General features: G+C 39.9%; 2 protein-coding genes across 2 annotated transcripts; both read left to right on the plus strand.

Annotated features, from left to right (window-relative positions):
- Positions 1-757: 757 nt before the first annotated feature.
- LOC106751902 (gamma-taxilin) lies at positions 758-6,853 on the plus strand. The gene is made up of 4 exons (XM_014633157.1): positions 758-883; positions 2,842-3,004; positions 3,287-5,518; positions 5,955-6,853. Exons 2-4 carry the CDS (start codon positions 2,939-2,941, stop codon positions 5,970-5,972), a joined length of 2,316 nt encoding a protein of 771 aa, XP_014488643.1. The 5' UTR covers positions 758-883; positions 2,842-2,938; the 3' UTR covers positions 5,973-6,853.
- A 101-nt stretch (positions 6,854-6,954) lies between these two features.
- LOC106751904 lies at positions 6,955-24,119 on the plus strand. The gene is made up of 8 exons (XM_014633159.1): positions 6,955-8,433; positions 16,862-16,996; positions 19,732-19,850; positions 21,191-21,586; positions 21,847-22,083; positions 22,492-22,808; positions 22,953-23,133; positions 23,832-24,119. Exons 1-8 carry the CDS (start codon positions 8,121-8,123, stop codon positions 24,096-24,098), a joined length of 1,965 nt encoding a protein of 654 aa, XP_014488645.1. The 5' UTR covers positions 6,955-8,120; the 3' UTR covers positions 24,099-24,119.
- Positions 24,120-24,311: the final 192 nt, after the last annotated feature.

The following is a 24,311-nucleotide window of genomic DNA, read 5'->3' on the forward strand; positions in this document are numbered from 1 at the left end:
CATCTCTACATGGTGAGCCATAAACATACAATGGCCAATACCGCGGCTAACGAGGAAATTGATTTAAATAATGCAGTCGCGGTCGCGGCGCCATTCTTGCATAACGATCACTCTAATTACGATGCACAACTCGACTGACGATCCAACGAGATGGTTTCTGCATTCTCGCTGAGGCAGCATTCCAAATTAAACATCATCGCATCATAGGCAGATTTATTCAAGTATATATATAAAAATAGAAATCGAAGTTATCTGAAATGTTCAATTATTATGTCAGAAAATTGCCTTCTTTAATCTTCACGGATAACGTGAATTATAATAATTAATTAATGGACGATCGAACGATAATTCCCCATGTGATACGCTCAGACCAGCACGAGATTTTTTTCTTACAAAATTCTTTACGTCTCACTGATTGAAGGAGAGAAAGAGATTTGAATTCGATCAACTTAATTTATATCCGCCTAATGTAACTTCTCAATTGTCATCTTAGAAAATTATGATTATCGGAACTTTCTTAATTAGACCTCTGTTGGACTAAAACGTCATTCGTTTTACACGAAGTTCTCGGATAACCGTGAGACTCGAATTTCGTGACATTCGGGGAAATCCCAGAGGACGCTCCGCGCTTGGATACCGACCTAGGGAGAGTCGGGCGATCGGCATTACAGTTACAGCAAATCCCACCTAACTCGCTTGATTCTTGCCGGTGGCCAATTTGCTCGAGAGGTAGCCTCTCTCTGCGGGTCTAACTTTAGAAGTATTCTCGAAATAACCACTGAGTGCGTCGGCAGCTCCCTTTCCGCCAGCACGCCGTACAGAGGAAGGACGCGGTGACATTTTTTTCCCCGAATTACATCGCAAGTCTACCGTATACTCGCAGGTAAGTATTTCGATCACCCTCCCCCCGTTACGGCGTAACAGCGCCTCGCCCTCCTCTTTTCCGCGGTGTCTCTCTCGATCGCGATCGACGACACCCGAATAATCAGACGCAAAATCCTCGCGTACGCGGATCTATCGCCTTTCACGGTTATCGTGACGATTTTCGCGAAATAATGATCTACGTTCGCGTGGCTTTCATATTATCTCGGAGATTGAAAGTTTTCCACCGTCGATTTCTGCAGTTGCGATATATTCAAGGGAAGTACTTTTAGTACAGAACGCATAAAAAAGTCATGATTTCTCCAATGTTTCTCATGTGTAATTAGTCGGTTATAAGAAAAATGTATTAAATAAAAATCTCGAGTTGTTTTATTAATCGTTTAATTAGAGTATTCTCGTTATGAATGCATTTCCAATTAAAAGAGTTCTAATAACAATGAGACTTGTTGTGCATTTAAAACAGAAATTTTATTTTACGTCGTAAAAAATAAAGTGATCTTACTTTAATTTATTCGACCTGTTATTATTTTTCTTATGGCTTTGGTATCGAGGTAAAAAATAATAGCGAAAAAAAGATCTACAAGCAGTGTTGTGTGCCTAATAAGAACGGTGGGGGGAGAGAGAGAGAAAGAGAGAGAGAGAGAGAGAGAGAGAGAGAGAGAGAGAGAGAGAGAGAAACGCAGGTGTAAAAATAAATTTGGTGTCCGTGTATAGATAGAACGGTGAACAGATAAATAGATAAATAGATAGACGGTTTATATATATATATATATAGCTTGTTTCACGACGATTTACCGATTCGCGATAAATTGAAAAAATTAAGCAGGAATTGGATCGCATATAACAGCATAAAAGTGCTTAATTTTCACACATGTAGTAAAATATTTGACAAAATTAACTTATCGGTTAAGATCTGATAGTTAATACAATTAATCTTTAAAATTGGTATTTGAAAATTGATTTGATATTCGATAAATATGACTACTAGTGATTACTAACCAGCAAAGTGATTACTAACCATCGATAATGACTTATTTTCCATTAAAATCAAATAATCTTTACATAAATATGTTGCATAACTGAAGAAAACTATTAAATAATTATTCAATATTTTTAGAAACGTTTTAATCTATTATGAGAAATGTGTGATTGTTTAACATCAAAGATTGATTACGCATGAGTAGAGGACGCGTCGATATTATATCGGTCGAGTGTCTTATAAGTAGAACTCTACAAGCATCAAAAGTGTAAATATGTTATTGAAGAAGATTGATTGTGACTTGACACGATTTTGTTTGAACGTTACATCGATCACTCGACAATCATTTTAATTTCATGAAAAACAGAAGACATGACTTGAAAATCGAAGGAAATTTCGTACAATATGACTCATTTAATAAAAATAGAAAATATGTTATATTGTTAACGTTCCATAAAAATATACCTATAATATTTGCGAGATTGTTACATATTCGATATAAACTCTGATAGTTAATTAAAGTTATGATAAATTTTTTATCGTCAAAACAAATGTAGAGTTAGTTTATTAGAATTATTATATAACATTTATTAATTAATGTTAAAAAATGTTTAAAAATCGTTTTCCGTAGAATGCAATAGATTTGTTTTTATCGAAATCGTGAAGTAATTCGTTCTGTAATTAATCGTTGCCTTGCGCATATGCAATAATCTTATATTCAATTAATGTTATTCCCAAAGCGTAATCTCCTAGCGTAATTAATGACAAGCGTGCGTGTACTTATTTTTAATCCCACGTGCCACTTCTAAATGTGGTTACATATATGAGATGCATATTTATCATTAGCTTGTTTAAATTGATCTCGAATCTACGCGAATATGTAGATTAACGCACTGCATTTGAGTTTAAACCGGGGTCGTTTCAAGTGACGATATCGATAGTCGATGCCGGTGTTGTCATTGCGACATGTTTGTTTTCAGTAGCGGTCGAGCCGTTGCATCGGTCGTGTTTAACTATTAAGATACACAGAAGGCACTCGCTGTTAGGGGCTCCCTGTTGTCCTCACATGCCACAATAATGAATGAGAAGAACAACGACAACGTTAAGGTCGAAGGACCTGAAATGGAGAGGAAAGAGAACGAGGTGAGCGTAAGTTTTCTCGTGCACCGGGCCACCATAACCTCTACTTGAATCGTCAACAGGGTCGTCCGATTCATGATCAAGTTCGACTGATAACGCGTCGAAAAATTGATATCACCGCATATTCAATAATCATGACCGTAAAATTATTTCTCTTCCGAACGCTAAACATCTAACCTCTGTGTAAAATCAATCGCTTTGTCCCAGGCTGATTTCCCCTCCTGCTGTAAGAAAAATCTAATAGGATAAATGTGGATAACTATTTGAGATCTCTATGACTTTCAGGGGGAGTGTAGCACCAGGAAACGTACAAAAGAAGATAGATCGAAGAAGAAGGATGACAAGAGACCAGCGGAACAGTATTCGAAAATCCTCAGTCACGTCTCGAGTCCAGAGGACAAGTTAGATGTAATGTGTAAGAAGTATTCACAGGCGGTTGACGAGAATCGAAGGCTGTCACTGGCGCTGAAACATTCGGAAAAGAAAGTGGAGCTGCTCCTGCGCGAGAGGGAACAGCTTCAGATCGAGCGTAGCAAAAGTATCATGACTAGGAAAAGACTGGAGAACCTATGTCGTGAATTACAGAAGCAGAATAAGATAGTGAAGAACGAGAGTCTGCAGAGGGTCAAGGAGCAGGAGGAGATCAGGAAAGACCTGTCGGAGAAGTTTCAAGGCGGCCTGGCGCAGATAACCACTCTGATGAACCAGAACATCGAGAAGAACGCCAAGATGTACGAGGAGAATCTCGAGATAAATAAAAAGTTCAAGGCGGTCTACGAGCAGGTGGAGCAGAAGGAGCAGCAGTTGCTGAAGGTGCATCAGCAGATGAAGTTGGACCTGCAGGTGGCGGACGCCAAGCTGGCCAAGGTGAAGATGGAGGCCACCGCTGAGAAGGAGGCGCTGCTGAAGGAGAAGCAGCAGCTTCTGCTGAAAATGACGGAGTATCAGACCCAGATCAGAGAGCTCCAAGCCACCGAGGTGGGACTGCGCAGCGAGATCAGCATGTACACCGACAAGTACGACGAATTCCAGAACGCGCTCAATCGCAGCAACAAGATCTACGGTGAGTTCAACGTGGAGATGGAGAAGATGACGAAGAAGTTGTACGCGCTGGAGAAGGAGACCAGTCTGTGGAAGCAGCGCTGGGCCAACAGTCACGACGCGTTGTTGGCGATGGCGGCCGACAAGCAGTCGAGAGACGGAGAGATCGCGATGCTCAGCAAGAAGTTGACCCTGCTTCAGGACCTGTGCAAGATGTTCCAGTGCGAGAGGACGAAACTTCTGGCGCAGCTTAAGACGCAGAGCGCCAAGGTGCCGGAGCAGCCGGCCAGCACGCCGGCGCTGGAATCTCAGGAGGTTGTCAAGTACATGAAGCAGATGGACGAGTTACCGAGCCTGGAGAACACTTTCGAGCAGCTGCAGGCCTCGCTTTCCGAAGCGATGAGGAAGAGTTCCGACGGCACGCCGGGAGCAGCCGAGCAGTCGGACGATAAGAGATTGCAAACCGCGCCCGTCGAAAACGCCGCCGGAGACTCGAGCGACGCCTCGAAACTTAACGGGGATACGATCAAGCCGATCTTCTACGACGATTTCGTCGATTACGCGTTAGAGACGCAGGATGCGAATGAAAAGGAATCGTCAACGATAACTGTCAACGAGGAAGCAGAGGGGTCCTCCGGCCGATCGGCCGAGTCCTCGAAACTTGAAGATGCGAACGAAGACAAATTAACGAGCGAAGAGGCTGGCGAAATCACGAACGACAAATCGGACGAAACCCAAAAGGAAACCAACGACGAGGCGGAGGAAATTGGGAAGCTGAACGAAGTTCCCGAGCGAGACCCTGAATTCTCGGGATTGGAATTTGAAGTTCTCGATATTGTGGAGAATATAATTTTACAGGCGGCGGATTTAACGCAAGAAGAGGAAATGGATTTATCACGAGATAGCGCGAATAATCATTTAAACGAGCAACTGGAACGTCAAACCGTCGATAACGCGAGCAGCGGGACTGCAGAGGAGGACGAGAGTATAGAGGTTGCGCGTGAGAATTCAACTGTCGTTTTTAAAGAAACCTTATCGGAGGATTGCGTGCAAAATATTCAGCAAGCTGCAATAGCCGAGAGCAATATTGAGTCCGCCGCGGCCGGAACTACGAGTGGTGGCGAATCCACGACTGAGCCTGCCAGCATGCTAACTGCGAGCAAAACTTCCGAGGTCTCCGAGACTTCTGATGCAGCCGCGGCTGAAGATGCGACTCTGCTGGTCCAAGGAAAGTCCGAAATCGTAGCTGAAACTGCCAGTGAAGTAGTTCAAAGTAGTTCCGAGCCAGCCGACGATACTGTCGACAATCGTCTGACTAAAGATGCACCGTCAGCGGAAGAAGATATTTCGAAACTCGCAACAGAGGCTACTTGTATACCTGCGATCGAGAGCGTCGCTTCGCCGAAGGAAGCGCCGGCGAAAACGTCGGAGAGCGATTGCGTGGAGGAGAAGCTCAGCAAACCGGCACCGATAAAGGTAACGATTCTAAGCTTAAACTGAACGTGAAGAGACAGAGAAAGGAACAGGCGAAGAAAAGATAAAATTGTTCCAATTAACGTTCTTCGACTTTGAGCATGGTGCGACCTAAAATGGATCTACCAATTCTTTATTCGTTCACACACATCATTAAAATAAGCCATAATTCAGCTCGAGTATTGACCTTCCTTTCGTGCACTAAACTTTCAATCTTTATGTTTTCCTTCGTATTTTCCATCTTTGAAAAAAAAAATGCTTCAATAAATTATGCTATTATTTATAAACTTGAAATATTTGTCGATGGATAACCGAATTGGACTCTCGCTTATTGGACGTTTTTCTACTTCACTTTACATCAGGAAGCAATGCTCGCTTTTAATTTGTCGTGTAACAACCTGTGTGTATATTTACGAGTGACAATTTCTTTTTGTTTCAGAAGAGAAGAAGGAAATGAAGACAGGCATCGGCGCAATTTCGTTCCTTGCCACACAATCAGGATGTGACATAGAGACACGAAGAATGTGTATAGCTGAAAATCAATCAAACTAGATCTTTTCTTGTTTCGTAATAGAACATCCAGCGATGAGTAGTGAGAGACGACGCAAAGATACGGAAACATTTAAAGACTTTATTAGGAATTTTTCACGCTTTGCACATGTGCGTAAATATTTAAAGATTCCTACATTAAATCGATGTCATTTACACACCCACTAGTCCTCTAGTACATACACATTGAACACCTAATCTTATTCCTATTAGGAATGAAGTTATTGGAATTGTTTCATTCGCTCCTTCATTCATTGTTTCACTGTTCCTCCCACCTGTATTAGTTTACCCGAATGTATTTCGACATACAAATTTCTGTATATTTTATCAGTCATATAGATATCACGCATATGCTAATGTTACAAGATGGAGAAAGGAAGGAATTTCAACTATTACCAAAACGATAAATTGCTAAATCACTCGCCCAGATTATATATTAATACGCGCGCGAAAGAATTAATGAAATAAAATATAAGAGATTTGATTTTCTTGCGTATACGCGCGGATGTAATAATATTATTTTATTTATATACAATCATACAGAGCTGCGCATGAAGATTTATATGAGATTAACTCTTTTGGATACGTTAATGTAGATATTTGATATGTATAAACACGTGAATACAAAGGAAAAGCGCAACATAATTATATCTTTTGTGAGTAATTGAAGAGAAATAAAGAAACGCGAGTTCGTACGAAACTTAAACCTAACAGAAAACTCGATCATATTTTCTTTGTACAAGCGACCTGTATATTCATTTTTATAAAATATATCCGAAAATTTTTGAAGAGTCATTTCTCTTACTTCACAGGCATCACGAATTACACGAATTATGGAACAAATATATTCTTTCGTTCTTTTTTTAACGCTTTACGAAACATATTTTATCAGATCGATATTCAATAAATGACGATTTTACGGACTCACATCCAGCGAAGATTGATGAACTAATCAAAATCTTACGGGAAATCTCTTATAGGGAAGGTTATTTTATGTGTTTCCATAAATAACTAAGCGTTTAAATCTTGAACCCACTGTTGACCTTCGTGTGGTCAAGTGTTGCGTTATGCGTAGTTGCAAGAATCGAAATAACGCCGAATACACTCTCCGATCTCTTTTTATATTAATTTTTTTTTTTATTTACAATCGGAAGGAATACATTCTTTTAAAGATGTGTTGTGTTGACTATTGTGTGATTATCATATGTTTGAGATGTTTCTTGTGATCTTTTTTAGATGTATTGAGATATATAATATTAACAAAATTTTTATGTCCTAATAGGATACGATTAATGCTCAAACAACAAGGTTTCATTCGATTTCCCGAAGGAAAATCTGAGCATTTCGCGATCGATTTGGCCGTGTTTAAGTGGATGCACGTCGGTCCCGTTATCGTTTCGTCCGAGTGGGTCACCGGCACTTTGCCAGGATTTAACTCCGTGCTGCGCGTACGTCGGACCTGTTCCGTGAACGGGCCGTTCTCGGTGAGACCCCAGGTGGGGTATGCAGGGACGGCTCGTTCTTACGGCGGATTTTCCTCCCTTTCTCTCTTTCTATTTATCATGCACGATATTTTAATTAAAAGTTAGTTGACGAAAATTCACGATACTTTTCATACAACACAAATGTTCAAAAGACATCCAAGAGATGTCCCAGAATATTCGAATATCCCTACGATGTCTCCACGATATCCTTCGAACAGTATGAATTAGCAGATAAACCTACATTTCTTTCCTCATATTCAATTAAAAATACATAAATTTAATGATCGAGTAATCTTTTTTTCACGAAGAAGCGTTATCTAATTAGTTTCTCCGAGTCTCTGCAGCGATATGACTTTTCGAAGCGACAAATCAAGAAATTATCACAGAAGATCCGAGACGAATCTGAGAGAAGTCACATTATATCACGTTGTCGAGTGCATAAAATTCATACGTTTTACCTCGGTATTATTAAGTTAATCGGCAAAATATCAAGTAAATAACGCGTAGCGACGTGCTATGAAATGGAAACAGGTGCGTAAGGCCCTGACCTGTAACCAGCCCTGGAGAGCCAGATGAAGTCTGAAAGTGCCCCGCGTGCTCGCCTTCGTCGAGCATGTCCGTGCTCACTATTAGTATCCGCGGGATCGTGTAACTTGCCGCACGTTTCCCATCGACGATTGTCGATCACTCGCGATCAGGACTCAATCGGTGCGGACAAGTCCGATAGTCGCTCCGATTCATTGCGTTCGCCGCACGATCCGTCGCTTCTGCGGCAACCGGCGAGGATCATCGAGTATATCTCTTTTCTCGAGTCCTTCGTGACAATTAAAACTGGATCGACAAAGATGAAGATCGCCATCACATTGTTCCTCTTCGTGGTTGTCGGTGAGTGACTCGTCTCGTGGCCAAAAGTGACTGACGTGGCTGACGGTTCATCCTGTGTAGAAATTTGCAATTCAAGAACACTCCGGTGTTGATATTTCAGTGAATAATACACATTCGGACGAAATATGTGCAAAGTAGAATCTTTTCGCGAGATTATTCTGTCGAATCTTGAATCGTCAAATCTTGAGAAACTTCAAGTCGATGTTCCTCAGAAACGCGAACTTTTTTATGCTGCTTATTTATATATCTATATTATGATATATAAACTATGTCTTTTATTATAATTTTAACAATATAATTCTGAATTAGCTTCAAACGCTACGCAAAAATTTAGGTTTCGTCTTTGTCGCTGTAAGTTTCATCGACGTGAAAAAATTCTTCATTCAGCTACGTCGCCACTTTTACCGCGAAGGGATGTTAAACGCACAGCTGACGATAGATATCGATGTATGAAATGCATAAAAATGATCAATATGTCGCACTGATATCTATATGTCGGCAAAACGTTTTAACATTGATTACAATTTTGGGTATGCAATTCGCGTCTATCGAGTGATCGCAACGAAATTTACTCAAATATTTATATTTATTTATCAAATTAAAACACAAGGTGTATTCAGTGAGTGTACATCTGTATTATATAATTTCATACGAAAATTAGACCTTGCATCTTTGCACGACAGTTGCGATAAGCGTTGCTTAATCGCTCGATACACAGGAGAATGTAGATCTTCATTAAATATTCCCTTGAATATAAATCGGTTTTCAAACGTGCGCGCATGATTGCGTCTCAACGACTGTAATTGCATTCTTTTATTTAAACGGATCAAAAATGGAATAAATTAAAAATGCATCAGTGGATTTCTGTCTTGATCGTACCGTTTATAATTACAACTTTACCAAAAGATCGCTAAGAAATTGCGCAAAATTTAACGCACAAATATACTAAGAATTACTCAATCCTCGTTTAATTACTTCATTCTACATCGTTGAACAAGTTTTGTCGAAAGAGACCGCGATTCGTGCCGTAAGATCGTATTTGGAAACCGACCGCCGTTCGAAAAAACCGTCGACGTTTTCACCGGGCGGTTGTGGGTTGCTGGGCCTTTCTCTCGTTTTTTATTCTTCCTTTTGTTTTTTTTTTATACTGCGCCTTGTATGAATCGCATAATTTTATTCTGTGCTATCGACTCCGACGTCTTTCTACATCCTCGACTGACTATGCACTTACTCACTGCTGCTCTTCGACGGGATTAATCGGCGATACTTCTTTCTTACTGTACTAATAGCCTCGTTCCCCAGGAGCCGGGCGAGGAAATCTCTCGCTCGGACGACAGTGTCGTCTGCGTTTGTGTAAATATGTGGGTCTTCGTGTCTCCCGACCGGGCGGACATACCCCGCGGAAAATTCGCGTCATACTTACGTTACGACGTGTGCCATGTAAAAAAAAAAGTCATTTTCTGTAATTTCACGGTGCTGTTCGGAATGATCTGAGCGTGACCACGATATAGCGCGGTTACGCATCGTGAAGAGCACAGCCGCGCTTTCTTAAAGGTCGATACTGCAGTACGTTGCACTCTCGATCATCGCGCCACGGGCGAGATCGCGTCGAACGGATCTTAATGATATTAATTCACCGTTGCAAGGATATTTTCTTGAATTGACTTTTGGAGAAACGCGGTAAATTAAGTTGCGACTGAAGAGAAAAAGGAAAAAGGAAAAAGAACACTTCCGGACAACGCGTAGTTAAGTCGCGCGAACGAAAGAATAGGGACCAAATTTTCTGTGAATATTGTATAGCGAGGATTCGGCTTGTTCATAACGCAATTGACTGATTTAAAATATTTGTAAATAATAACGTTAACAATGCGGTAGTTTTTGTACAATATCTTCGGGAAATCTTGTAAGGTACAGATATGTGAGATAACATATATAACCCTTCGTATATATATCTATCTTCCCAGAGATAAGTTCGATACATTCTCTGGCTAAATGCGTGACGTCGCGAAAATTGTGCATCCGCCCAAGCCGTAAAGTAGAACGAGAATGATGGGGATCAGTCGATGTACATATTATATATCTAACAAGTGTACATAATGTAAATAATGATAACGAATCTATAATCATCCGTATCGGACACTCCTTTTTCGTCCCGATTAACTTATTAAGTTTCACCCTTTTTCACATATACATCGCAGAGAGGAGCTTAACACGTTCATTGCCAAGCTGAAAAATGGAATTTCGTGTGGTGGCCGAATGTTTGATTTAGTTTTTATTGTGCTAAAAATAAGTTAATATATTATTTATATGCTTTTATTATTACGTACATAGGATTTATGTACTCTAAATATCTATTACGCGATAACGCGTGATCGGCCGTTTGGTGAGAACTCGCATCATGCGATATCGCGTGATTGGCAATGAACGTGTTAATAACATCGCGCCAGTGTGTAAAGTTCGTTTTGCTGACCGATTATGCCGTCGTTCAAAGAAAAATGCGACAAATTATAATTCGACGAGTTTTCGCGCCAGCTCGTTACCAGCGAGAAAAAAATTTCAGGGAGACGAAATATTCAATTCAAACAATCTCCGAATATTGCGCGAGATTTCATTTGCGCAGCTCTTTGATTTTTCCGTTGATTTTATTCGCGTGAATATAGTTATCTTGCTTATCGGCTTTAATTATTGTTAAAATTATCCGGGAAAGTTGGTGAGTTCTTTAAGGAAATCGACGAAGAAAATACTCAATCACCGTGCAACATAATATCCCATTGGTATCGCAGTATCAAATGTTTCGAAAGAAGTTCACGTAACAGAACGTTCCTTACGCGATGTACGCGCGTAACAAAACACATAACGCGCGGTCGGCCGGTTGTCGGAAATTGCTGAGTTGTATGAAAATATTGTCATTGATTCGCTCAGTGATGCAGGATAGAAAGTGCGAAAATATCGTGCACGCGCGCCGCGGAATGTAAAATGGCAAAGAAAAAGATGTAGGGCGTCCGCGTCGAGACGAAAGTACGCAATTTCGATCGCTGTACGGGGATTATCGCGATTGAAAGCGATCTCAGAGAAAGGGGTCGACTTCGCTCTTTTACTAACTGTAATATATCATTGATATATCGTTCTTGAAAAAGTAAAAAGAAGACGGAGGAAGAGAAAGAGAGAGCAAAAGAGACCGGTAGATCCGTCTGTCGAGACATTTGTGCGAAAGACCGAGCTGCATGTACATTTTTTTTTTTCACGTGACGCAAAGTTGACTTAGACTAGATATAACGCATCGCAAAATTAAAAGCGCGCGAACTTTCACCGTAATTATCGGATGAAGTTATTTTATATTATGTTTATATATATATATATATACTTATTTATTTATTTCTTTATTTATGCACGTACTATGTGATATCGGGACGAATCGTCGAAAGAAGACTACAGGTTCCTCACTCGTAAAATTTTGACGCAGAAGCGATATGTTGTACGAAAAAAGGAAAGTTGGGTTAAATTTATCAGACGGTAACAAAAACCAAACACGTTCTAATTGAAGGAAGGAGAATTTCTGGTTCTTATGATCTAAATTCGGTTCTTATAATCAAAAATTCTGTTTTCTTCCGACCGAAACACATTTGATTTGTTCATCGTCTGGTAAATTCAACCAAACTTTTTTTTTCCGTATGGTTTCTTCGATAATTAGATTATATCGGTCAATTATTTATGTGCTATCGATTCACTGTCGCTTTCTGGAATATAGTGCCGCTGACTGGATAAATAGTGAAGAAACATCTATTTAAAACGACACCGAGTTCCAAACTGCCACTGTTGCGAGTGAAGCGACAATGATGTACGATCGACGCGAGATACAGTCAATGCCTGTTCGAGCACATAAACTTCTTGATAAGATGAATAGAAATAATTTACTCGTATGATGTAACACTTCGCATCGTGAGAGTTTCAGGATACGTGAAAACAGTGTGATTGTCCGACGATTTTCATTTATCGCAAATGTCCATCATTGGCGTTTCTAACGAATTAAGTACAAATTATCTAAGATGTTCGAGCTATTTATATAAGCGACGTTCCATTTCAATCTATAGTCCCGTTCAAAATCGATCGATCACTGTCCATTTCCCATCCGGTTTTACGCAGCCGATCTCCCGTTTAGAATTCATTAAGTGGCGCGTGACACAAAAATAGGGGAATGTACCGTTTCGCGGATGCAATTTCGACGGACGACGTGGTATCGCGTCGAATTCAGGTTTCCTCGAAAGAATAACCCGTCGTTTCGGCCGATAATTCTTTTTGCAAGATTCGTTAAATGTGTATTTAGGAAATTAGGCCATGGGGTCTGTAAATGTTTCATCTACACGCATACTTTCTATTTAACGACGTCTAACAATGTCGTACGCGCCGATTGCGTTTCAGACACTCGTTATATTCACGTACGCATTCGTTAGAGACATTTATATAATTTGCAAGAAGTACATGTTTCTCATCGCTCTCAGGGAAAGATATCACAAGAAAGAAGTTACGCATCGAGGCAGTGGTAAAGGCAACGAAAAAATAAAGCTTTCCGAAGGATGAATCGTTCCACTTTCCTTCGGTAAATCAACAATTCCAGCTTGATTAACGGCCGCGAGCGGTAAATTACCATATACGTTTTAATGAAATCGAGGACTCCGAGGACGTTCCACAGCCCGGGAACGATCGGTGTTCAAGTGCGCGTGGAAAAGTTAGTGTTACTTTCTATACGTTGATCGCCGGTGAATTTCCTCTCGCTCCGTTATCCGTAAACGGGCCGTTTTGATAACGGAGTAAGGATAATGGAGCGACAATGTCAGCCAACGATGGCAGTCAAGGTGAAGGTCAGTTGTGGGAAAGTAGTGGCGCACGATTCGCTCGTCTACGACCATTGTTACGTTGCGTCGGCCGCGAGGACCTTGTCTAAAGTGAGAAAAGTGAATTTCGCTCGTAGGACCCTCGGTAACTGCGGAGGACCGCGTCTGGGTTACATCAGTCGAGAAGAGCGGACAGTGAAAGTACATCGATCGAGATTTTTCTGTATCGTCCAAAAGTCGTTTCCATTTTGACAATTTAATTAAAATTTACGTTAAATGACGCTTCCGCCTTGGCCTAACGAACGATCTACCGAAAGTACCGATCGCTTAATTGGGAGATTCTTTATCTGTGGGATAAATAATTTATCCGTCTGATGTTTCTTCATCCGATAGATCGCTGATGAAAACATGATCGATATGAAAATTACCATATTACGCGAAAGACCCCGCACACATTTTATAGAAAAAAAGTGGCCTTGGTCAAACGGGCTGAAATTGATTTAACATTATACTTTGAGTGGTGCTGATGAAAAAGTCACCTGTAACAAAAATGTCTGAAATCAATCGTTTAAAAGATATGGTGATTTAAAGTTAGTGTTTTTGGAGTGCTCAACTCTTGAACCGTACATTTTATTTTTCGATGGAATTTCTTGAAATGTGGTATCTAAGTATTTTCAAGATTACGAATCTAAAGTCAGAACTTTATATCCATCGAATCAGCCACTCGCATTAATATCTTGAACAAGAAGTTCGTAGTGTATAAAATTAATATATAAAAATATTTCTCCTCACATATTTCGAGGGGGTTGGGAGAATTATTTTTTATATATTCCATTATATATCTCGCGACACGAATACACAAGTTGAATAATTACAAATGCTTTTGATCGCCCGAACGTTACGGCGGATAGTGCGAGCAATGCGATCGGATATTTATATACACAGCGACCAATTGACGTGACACAGTGAAATTCTGCCGGTTCGATTTCTTTCACATTTCACCGTCATGAGTGACGCACACGCGATGCGTTATTACCGGCGGCATTTCGAAAAAGGAATAAAAAGAAAAAAACAGTTCGCCTCGTCATCGAACCAGAACGACGAAATTTCTACTCGGAGATAATTTCGTACATTACGAAACGTCCGCTCGTTTCGCGAGGTTTTGTGTGTCACACAGTACGGCACGATTGTATAATGAATCTGGAACGGGGAGAGAACCGATCGTTTCGGTTTCTATCCGCCTCTCTTTCTCTTTTTTGACCACGAAATATTCACGGTAATAACAAAGTTCGTCAGCGGAGAACGAAACAGTATTAATAATCCGTTCCCGCCGTAATTATTAATCTCATTTGCGCGCTATACGGCAATTTGTGCCCTCCGCCGTACGCCGTCTGCATAATCCCTCTTTCACGGAGTTTTATTAATCCCCGTCCGGGGCTGCCGCTAATTGAGAAGGGAGAAAAACGATCTCGACTGTCGACCCTCTGTTTCGCGCGAATATACGATTTACGGACGGTTAATTATTATTTCCGCGGTATCCCTTTTTCACAATTGGTCGATAGCCCGGTTGTGTTTGGACGGCGCGACGTATCGCAGCTTTCACAACGGCGCCGAAGTGGCCAGAATCAATCGTTATTGGATATTTCACTCGACCTACCGGTTAAATGTCACAGGGTGAATTAAAGGGAATTCTCGCGTGATTCCGGCAAGAAAGCTGTCCGGGAGCGACGTCGCGCGCTCGACAGGGCGTTTAGTCAGGTTTCAAGTGGGTCACTAGGCTGTGGCCCATTGGCACGCCTCTGATCCGGCGAATCCGTGTTCCTCACGACAAATTCCAGAAGTCCCGGTTCATGAAGTTTGGAACAACCGTACGTACGGGCAGGTCCAATCCGCGCAATTAATACTTATTGATTGTTTCGTCTTAATCCATCGATGCACAAGCACGAATATAAAAATTAGATATCCGTATAAAATATAGAATGCGATATAAAATCAATAAGAGAGGTGAGCGCACACTGAGAAAAAATGTCCGATCATATCGGATAATCCAATTAAAAAGTAACAAACGGATATATCCGATCGGGTCGTATCTTTAATGCGATGAAAATTACATTAAAGGATATACGAGAGCCGACTAATTTTCATCGGTGATTTTATCAGTGATTCATTTCATTTCATCGGACATTTCATCGGATAAGGGTGTCCATTACTTGATCGGATAATAAAAAGAACAATCGAATACGTCATTTAATCGATTTATCCGATGGACATTTTTCTCAGTGCACAGATAAAAAGTACAAACGAGTGGATAAGTATAAATGAGAATGAACTTGTATCTTTTTTATGTGTTTGCGACACGACACAAGATTGCTGAAGATTTTACTACCGATACGCGACTGGAAAGAATATTGACGTCGTGGAAATCGTCGCTGGCAAGGTGTAGTAGAGCTACACAGCAGGAGACCTATTTGATAGACGATTTAGCGACATTTGGCCTACAACCACTTATTGCCATGTTGCTTAGACAAAGAGAAAACGCTTAGACATAAATCGCTATTATTTTCTCGTCGTTACGGCCTTATTGCAACTATTCATCTTTTAACTCTCATTTTCGAGCAAACTTCTCGAAAGGAGGTTGAAAAGTTTTCATTAATATAAATACTCTGATTTGTGCCTTTTATTTAAGGTTTACGTCGCTAATAATCAGCCGTCAAACAAACGATCGTCTAATGATTGCGATATATCTCCGATAATTGATAATTCATTTATAATACATATATTAAATTCTTAATAATATATAAATAAAACATAATGTGAAAACATCTTTTAGTGCCGTGATCATTAAAATAAGTATCATAAGTTAATGAAGAGTAAATCGACTTAGGTATATTGAATTTCGACGGTGAAAATATTAATAAAAGAAAAGGAAACGATTAAAAGAAGAATTTTGGAATTAGAAAGAAATTATACTTAACATCTCATCACATAAATCTCTTTCTACAAGGATTGATATTAATCTTGCATCTTCGGTATTATGTTTCTCCGCACAAAGATACAAACTCGTGAAAGTACAGTTCTTAGAAACGTGACGTCAAAAGACGACGAAAGATCAATAGCACAGAATACTAATTGCTCACGAGTGCCTTGACTGTTCAAGTCTACTGATTTCCAATGAGTTTATGAGCGCGCGCGAGTGCAATTTCAGTTATTTAACATTACATATATATCCATACTTAATCGACATAGATCCTTGGTATCTTTTATTTTTTTACTCACGGCCAACTGGCGAAAAAAAAAAGCGGCGAGTCAAAGGCCGTACGCCGTCTCAGCTGAAAATGCATGTGAGAAAAATCGGAGCTTCCTTGACAGTCATCATTAATGTAACACACACACACACACCACACACACACACACACACACAGAGCTTGAGACGAGTCCGATAGATGTCTGATCGGGCTCACAAGGTGTCGCAACCTCTCGACGTACGCATGACACGAGCATCATCATCCAAATCGCGGATCACGTTGTCCATTTCGGTGGATTCAGTGGATCAAAGGAACGATCCATGGCTCTGTTTCTTCCGGTTCTGCTTGCAGGATGCACGTGGCGGGAGGCGCTAGGCACATGCGTGTTTCAGTCGGATTTCGGATTTATGCTAAACTGCGCTTTCAAAAAGTCGGGCCTCTTCCGAGTGCGAAACCTCGGTGGTGTAAAGGGCTACGTCGGCCTGGGTGAGTTGAATTACGGGCGCGATCGCGCGTTCACAGGTCGACCGATTTCACATCGAAGATCCAGGAGCGAACTGGCGACCGAGGAGTTACAACGAGGATTTACAGCGATTTCGCGCGTGGACCGATCGTGGTGGATAAATCGCTCGCCTTTTTAGACTGGTTCAAGTTATCACGTAAATGTATGTCTCTGGTTAAAATCGTATTTAGGAAACTGTGATGTATCAAAGACAAGTCACGACGTTTTAATTGAAACCGTGTAGAAAATGAAGAAGTGTAAAAGAGTGCGGCCAAAATGTTCCCCGAATCCATTCAGTGAAATAGATGGTTGAAATGGGTGTCAAATGAAAGATCTCGGTGAGCCGAATGGATTTGGGGATCATAGCGCGTACACAATTGGCCGCAGTCTTTGAGGTACTAAATAGTTGAGTTGATTTAATTAAATTTATTAATACACACGGCTTCCTTTATAATTCAGCACATAATTCTCGTAATTAATAGTAAATTAATGACTCTCTCTCTTGGTCGAAATGTTTTCACCTTCACACGTGCTCTCCATTAATACGTTCTTCTCTAGAAATATTAATTATACCTGATTGTTTGTACACATTGTCTGTGGGATTGAACACATTGGACGAATTGTCCGAGTGATTTGCTATAAGAAAATTACATTGTGTGCTTAGTAACGTACTGACCCATTTCTCTTGTACAACTTGTTTATTCGCGATGAAGATTTCCCAAGAGGTCTGTTTTGTCTCGAGAAGAGATCAAGATTACTATCATTTAGTAATGAGTTAATTGAACCGATGCTCTCTCGTTCTTATATATTATATCATATGGGCTTTGCTCGAATATGTACACACACACACACACACACACGCACACGCACTTTTCACAGAATTACAGAACGCTCTGTATATAGTCAGTGCCAGTAGCGATTTCTAAATTATTCGTAACCCGCTTTGTACATAACTTTATGCGCAACTTTTAACATTTGCGCGAGTAATATTTCACGCTTCCACCGATGCGTCCTCGAGAATGCGTGAGCGCGTATGTTCGGTGAAAATTGAGAAATAAGACGATTTGAATAATCTAGAAAGAAATACTAAAGAAAGAAAGAGAGAGAAAGAGGAGAAGACACGCGATGCTGTTCTGCTGCGTTTCTCTCGACAAACGATCAAAATTCACTGCTTTAAGGGAGAACGGAAATATCCTTGTCTGTTAATTTTCATACACAGAAAAATATATACCGCGTTTATGTAAATTATTATTGTATATATACGTACATATTATGTATATATATAGTATGTAATATAGTGTATTACTTTTGTTTCAAATATCTTATATAGTTTATATATCCGCAAATGTATCATAAGTTCATCATAAGCATCAAATTTATTTTAAATATATCTTGAGTGCAACTAAATTTAGCTTCTTGACCGTGAGAATATTAAATTAAAACAAATTTTGGTTTGCTTATTAAAATTAATTGAATCTAACTTTTTTTTCGATAAAATTTATAATATTCTGGAAAAGGAAATCAATTCTTTTTTTCGAATATGTGATAGTGAGATTTCCTTAAATTTGTGATGAGTATATTTTAAGATTATTATAAAAAAAAAGAAAATAATGTTTGTTGAAGACAACTATTATTTAAAAGAAGGGAAGTAACCTGAGAAATCGCTTTTCTTAGCGGTGGAATAATATTTTTCTCTGTGTATATTCTTACATTTCTTTAATATTGCATATTTTTCTCAATTAGTTGTGCATTGTTAAATTAATAAAAAAGTCGGAATTACGTAATCTAAACAATTATTAGCACATGAGCATATACATTGCCTCGACAAGAGGATACGATGATGACGATACGTGTTCGTTTGACCTGTGCTTTGCTTGTAACGTAGCTCTCTTTGATTTCAGTCACGTTAATTTTTTTGTTTCACGCGTTTAAGTGTGCAGTGACGAGACGTTAATGATTTATTTATCACCTTCACCTGGCTCTGTCGTTCATCGGACGTTCATCCAGCATCACATCATAAAACCCCTTCAACGAGGACACAATTTACATTTCACGTGTGCAACGAAAGAGCAAAGATATTGGTGTTGTAAAAACACATAAAGGGGCGTTCGAGTGACGCAACGTCTTTTGCACAATACCTGTTGACTTTAAGGCGGTTCGACGTGTAGTTGCTGTTTTATCGCCTTCTTTTCAAGGAAACAATCATGTTTATACACTATTATGTGTGTATCTGTCAGGAAATTCTATTGACTCATAAAAGCAAGCCAACAGAGTTGATTGAGAGACAAATTTCGTACAAGTGCAAAGAGAGTAGATTTTATACAAAAAAAATCAAGATAGAAGATATAAGAAGAAATGCGTGTGTATGTATATAGATGTTAGAAAAACTGTAAAAAAAACGTGAAACATAAAGACAAAAATAAAACGAGATAGAGTGGAAGTGCAGAGAAGAAAGTCGGTACAACAGGAATGATTCTAAAGCTTGCAATTTCTGTGGACTAACTGGCCCTGTTCGCATTTATACTTCGTACCGCACGTCTCCCGACAAATTTCTAGAAAGCTTCTCCGTTTAAGCTGCCTTCTTCTCTTTGTAGATTAATAGAAACTTAATAGAATTCGCAACTTGTTTCTCCCGCGTTGTATTCACAACAACTCGTCCCCGTAAAGGTGATACAACCAATTAAGACCATATGATTTAAAAGTTTCCTGATTTCCACAGGATTCTCCGTTGGTGACGAGCTGGGCTTCAGCCAGTCGATCTCCAACTTGGAAAGCGCGAAAAGAAGAAGCGTGCAAGCGAACAGAGCTAACGGGCTCGCGTTTAATCCCGCGAATACGGTAAGTAGAAATCGACTAAACGGCCCGGCAAATCTTCACTCGTATCGATCGCCATTTATGCGCTCGCCCGATTATTCGCCCGAATAAAAATTTGTGCAAAGCGTACGATTTTTACGCGTCATGTATAACAACCACGCTTGATTGATTATAATTGTAAAATAAATATCGTAGAAATTGCAGGCAGGATGCGCAAAAAATCGATGAAAATAAATCGAACGATTGAAGCGGCAGATTTATTTTCGTTCAGCGCGCGAGACGTTTCCTGTTATTTCTGCTTTCCTGTCGGGGCTCTTTGAGCCGATACTTGGTCTCAAGACATTCACGCTCGATACTTTCGGACTGAACGGCCTGTATACGGTAATACGTATCGTCGTGTAAATGATAACCGCGCTCAAAACAGTTCATGGAAAGTCCAAGGCAGAAAGGGACCAGCGCGAAACTGTGAAAGCGTTCGCGTTCATTCTTTATAACGTCGATATATCCTTTCTAGAAAGACCACATTGAATGGCCATTCTCCGATGTGCAATCTAATTGCAGCTTTCTGTCTCCTCGTCGCAATCTCGCGAATATGTGTGACGATAACGGAGGATGCTAATGATAGACTCACAATCCATAAAATTGTCGTTAACTTTTCACTTCGTGCCGGCTTCATCGGAGAAATATCAAACAGTAGTCCAATATCTTGTAACCAATATTTCAAGATGTCACTCGTCGGTGAATATATATATATATATATATACGAAATTAAAAAATAAGATTTCTAAAATAAAAAGTGTATATAAAAATATGTATAAAACGTAGTAGGAATACACAATAAATGTTAGCAGCTTCTGCGCCCGTCACAACTTTCATACGGTCAAGGAGAGATGCCTGGGATCAATCCCGTGATCGCGTTCGATCGCGACAAGAATACAGCGTGTTTGCAGCGTGCTCACTTTTACTTTTTACGTTTCTCCGGGAACGGGAAAGAGATTGCGAAGACGTCTGTAAAATGTGGGCGTATTGTTCGCGTCATCTCGGGAGGAATATCTAGATCGAGGCTCGAACAAGATGGATCGGTATTTCACGGTTGCAAGAAAATATAGATTGACTGCCGATAGATATCGGCCTTGTCGTAATTAGTGCATGAATGTTGCTCCGATTGCGTTCACGTTGCGTTGTATTTACACGACGTGTGTCTGTGTGTTACGCTTAACCGGCTAGACGTTTGTACGCAGAGCGAGGAGACGATTTCTAAATGCTGCGATAATTCAAAGATAATTTCTAAATTCAGCCATTCGTGAGCGTGGAAGAAAGCGGAGGGAATTTTCTCCTCAAATGTCGATCCGTCGTTTCCACAGGCGGGCAATCGCGACGACGCGCGTACAACGTCGTCGCTGAATAACCGTCCGATAGTGCCGCCTTTCAAGCCCCTGCCGGTCGGCGCGGCTCGTCCGATGGCTCAGCAACCTGAACGTCAGAAGCTGGTGGTGCAGCAGAACGCGACGACCTTTGCCAAGCAGGTCGCACAAGTGATGCCATTGGTGCAGCAAGAAATCCTGCGCCAACAACAACAACGGGTGCACCAGGAGGTCAAGCTGAAGCAGCAACAGAGGATGCAGCAGGAGGCATTGGCGTTGCAAATGCTGAAGCAGCAACGGCTCCAGCAACAGGAAGCGATGAGGCAGCAGCAGATGCAGAAGCTGCAGCAACAGCAGAAGCCGATCATAGTGATGCAAAACAAAAAGGATCAAGTGGTAATTTTTTTCCTTTTAATTTCGTTTACCTTGATACATTGTCTTGATATTATCTTATAAGAGCGTAATATTCTAAGAATGTTATGTAATATTTGTTAATATCATAGAAATGTCCCATTGATGTTACACTTCACATAATATTCCTGGTATATTATAAAAATGTTCTTAGAATATTAAGAGAAAATAACGATCAGTAATGATTTCTGGAATTCTTTGATCTTTCATGTTTCTAAAACTCAGTTTGTGTGCATACTTTCCAGCAACCCCAAGTGATAACAGTTGCCGGGACGATGCCGAAACTACCCAATCTTGTAGCCGCGATCCCGTCAGGTGTCGAGGTCGATGCCCTCTCGTCGTCGAAGACGGCGACTAATATGGCCTTGCCACCTTTCATCGCAATGCCGCAGTCGTCGGCGAAGATCACGAACAGAATCAGTAATAGCGGCGCTTTATTACAAGACTCTGACAACGAGGTATCGAAAGATGATTACAGCCAGGTGATTACACACTTTATTTAATTCAGTCCCACTCTCGCGAAATTATTATGGTTATTCCTATCATTATCGAGTGTAATTATTGCACCAATACGATTACACAAATTATTTCACTGTCAAATTACACATTTATATTTAATCTATTTTTAATTACACTTCGTTATATTTAATACATTAATAATCTATCTTCTTAATCAATTCTCTCTCTCTCTCTCTCTCTCTCTCTCTCTCTCTCTCTCTCTCTGTTTGTACAATGTACATATACAATGTCTCGAAAACTTGAAAATTGAATGAGCGAAAAAGATATTATTAAAAAGTAAATTGCGATAATGTCTGTCGTCTGCGCCGTGATATAATTAAGATCTCTAACGTTTGACAATTATCTGTTATTATTTTTCTTTTTCCATACAGCTACCTTTGCCGAGCGACGAAATGGCCGCTTCGGTGAACGAGATGACTCTGCTCTCGCTGCAGCAGCCTGCAGGCGAGAACGGTCAATCGTTCGTTCTTCAGCAGAACGAGAAACGACAATCGTTGCCCATCAACGTGCCTTCCTTGGCTCCCATCCACGGTATGGAAACCTCTCTGAAAGCTCTCGCAGACGCGAGCAACATTACTCTGGAGGCGTTGGAGGCGGCGATTCTTCTGAGACAACAGCAAATCCTTAAGAAGCAGCAAGGATCGACGACCACGACCACCACGACGACTACAATGGCGCCTCTTAAAAAGTAAATCTCTCGTCCACATTTCCGATCTTCGCACGCCCGATTAACTTGATTTTTAAGCGAATGGCTCACTAAATTATATAAAAATTCACTTCGCAGGAGAGTAAAATTGAGTAAACGGAAGTAAACGTTTCGTTCTGTTTTCAGCAAGTACAACACCGGAGCTACGAAAGTGATGAACGCACCGCGAGAGTACTATCCCGTGGGATACGACAAAAACTTCGACGACAATTTCGCGAGTCGCGTCGATCTGCCCGACACGAGCTTCTACTGCGGCGATCAAAAGCACTTCCCAGGTCTTTATTCCGACGAGGATCTTGGATGTATGGTGAGCCTATTAGACATTTTATGAATAATTCATGAAAAATTCATTCAACCAACTTTACAGCGAATTCCAATATATGTACATTTAGATATGTCGTAAAATATTTTAACGCGTGGATTGTATAAATTTAGAAAATTCCTTATAAGCGCGTAATATTATTTCATATTTAATATTTCTGGAATATTAATAAATAGATAGTTATATGTTCACCCCTAATAAAAAATAAAATGATTTAATGTTATTGTAATATTATATATTTTTAAAAAAATATTCAACTCTATATATATATATATATATGTATAATTGTAGTTTTTTATTTCAAATATATTGCAATACCAATCATTTTATTATATAAATAAAGTCGAAATAATTTTGTGTAAAAATACGTTTTATATTTAAAAAAATCTTTTAATATTCTAAGAACATTTTTGTAATATGCCAAGAAGTGGACATATAATATCAATAGAATATTCTTATAATATTAAAAAATATTATATAACATTCTTAGAATATTACAAAAATATTATTTTAACACTTAATAATATTCTAGGAATATTACATGCTTATGGAGTACTCTCGATACAAAAAACCTCGATGTAAAAATCTCATTATTTCGAAAGTAATTTCAAAAGTGTAAGATAAAATAAAGCAAGATAATTTGAAACTCGAGATAATTATTATTACTTCTCGTGTGTTGCCAGGTATTCCACATTTGTGCACTGACGGACGACGGCCTGATCATGAAGAGCTTCCTCTGTCCCGAATCGACATTGTTCGATCAAACGATCCTAAAGTGTAACTGGTGGTTCTACGTGGACTGCAAAGCCTCGAAGAGCTTGTACGACAGTAATATACCCATCAGCAAGAGCTACCAGCTGATGAAGGCCTTGGCGTTCTTCTCGGCGTACAAAAATCACGACAATAGTACGAGCAACGCACACGAGGGAAGCGAAGAAGGCAGTTCATGATTTGCGAGCAAATCAAATCAAAAATTTATTAGGATCCTACTCGTTAAACTCAGATATTAGTCTGAGGATCCCGTCTCGTCCCCAAGTGCGACTTCTCATTTAGTTTAAGAACGCGTTGAACGCTCTTGTCACCAATACGACAAGAGACTGTATATATATATATATATATACGATTATCTTTTATATATATATATATATATAATTTATTTTACT

Source organism: Dinoponera quadriceps, unplaced genomic scaffold (genome assembly GCF_001313825.1).
Source record: "Dinoponera quadriceps isolate SergipeBrazil2010 unplaced genomic scaffold, ASM131382v1 scaffold316, whole genome shotgun sequence".
In the NCBI taxonomy this organism is placed as follows: Eukaryota; Metazoa; Arthropoda; class Insecta; order Hymenoptera; family Formicidae; genus Dinoponera; species Dinoponera quadriceps.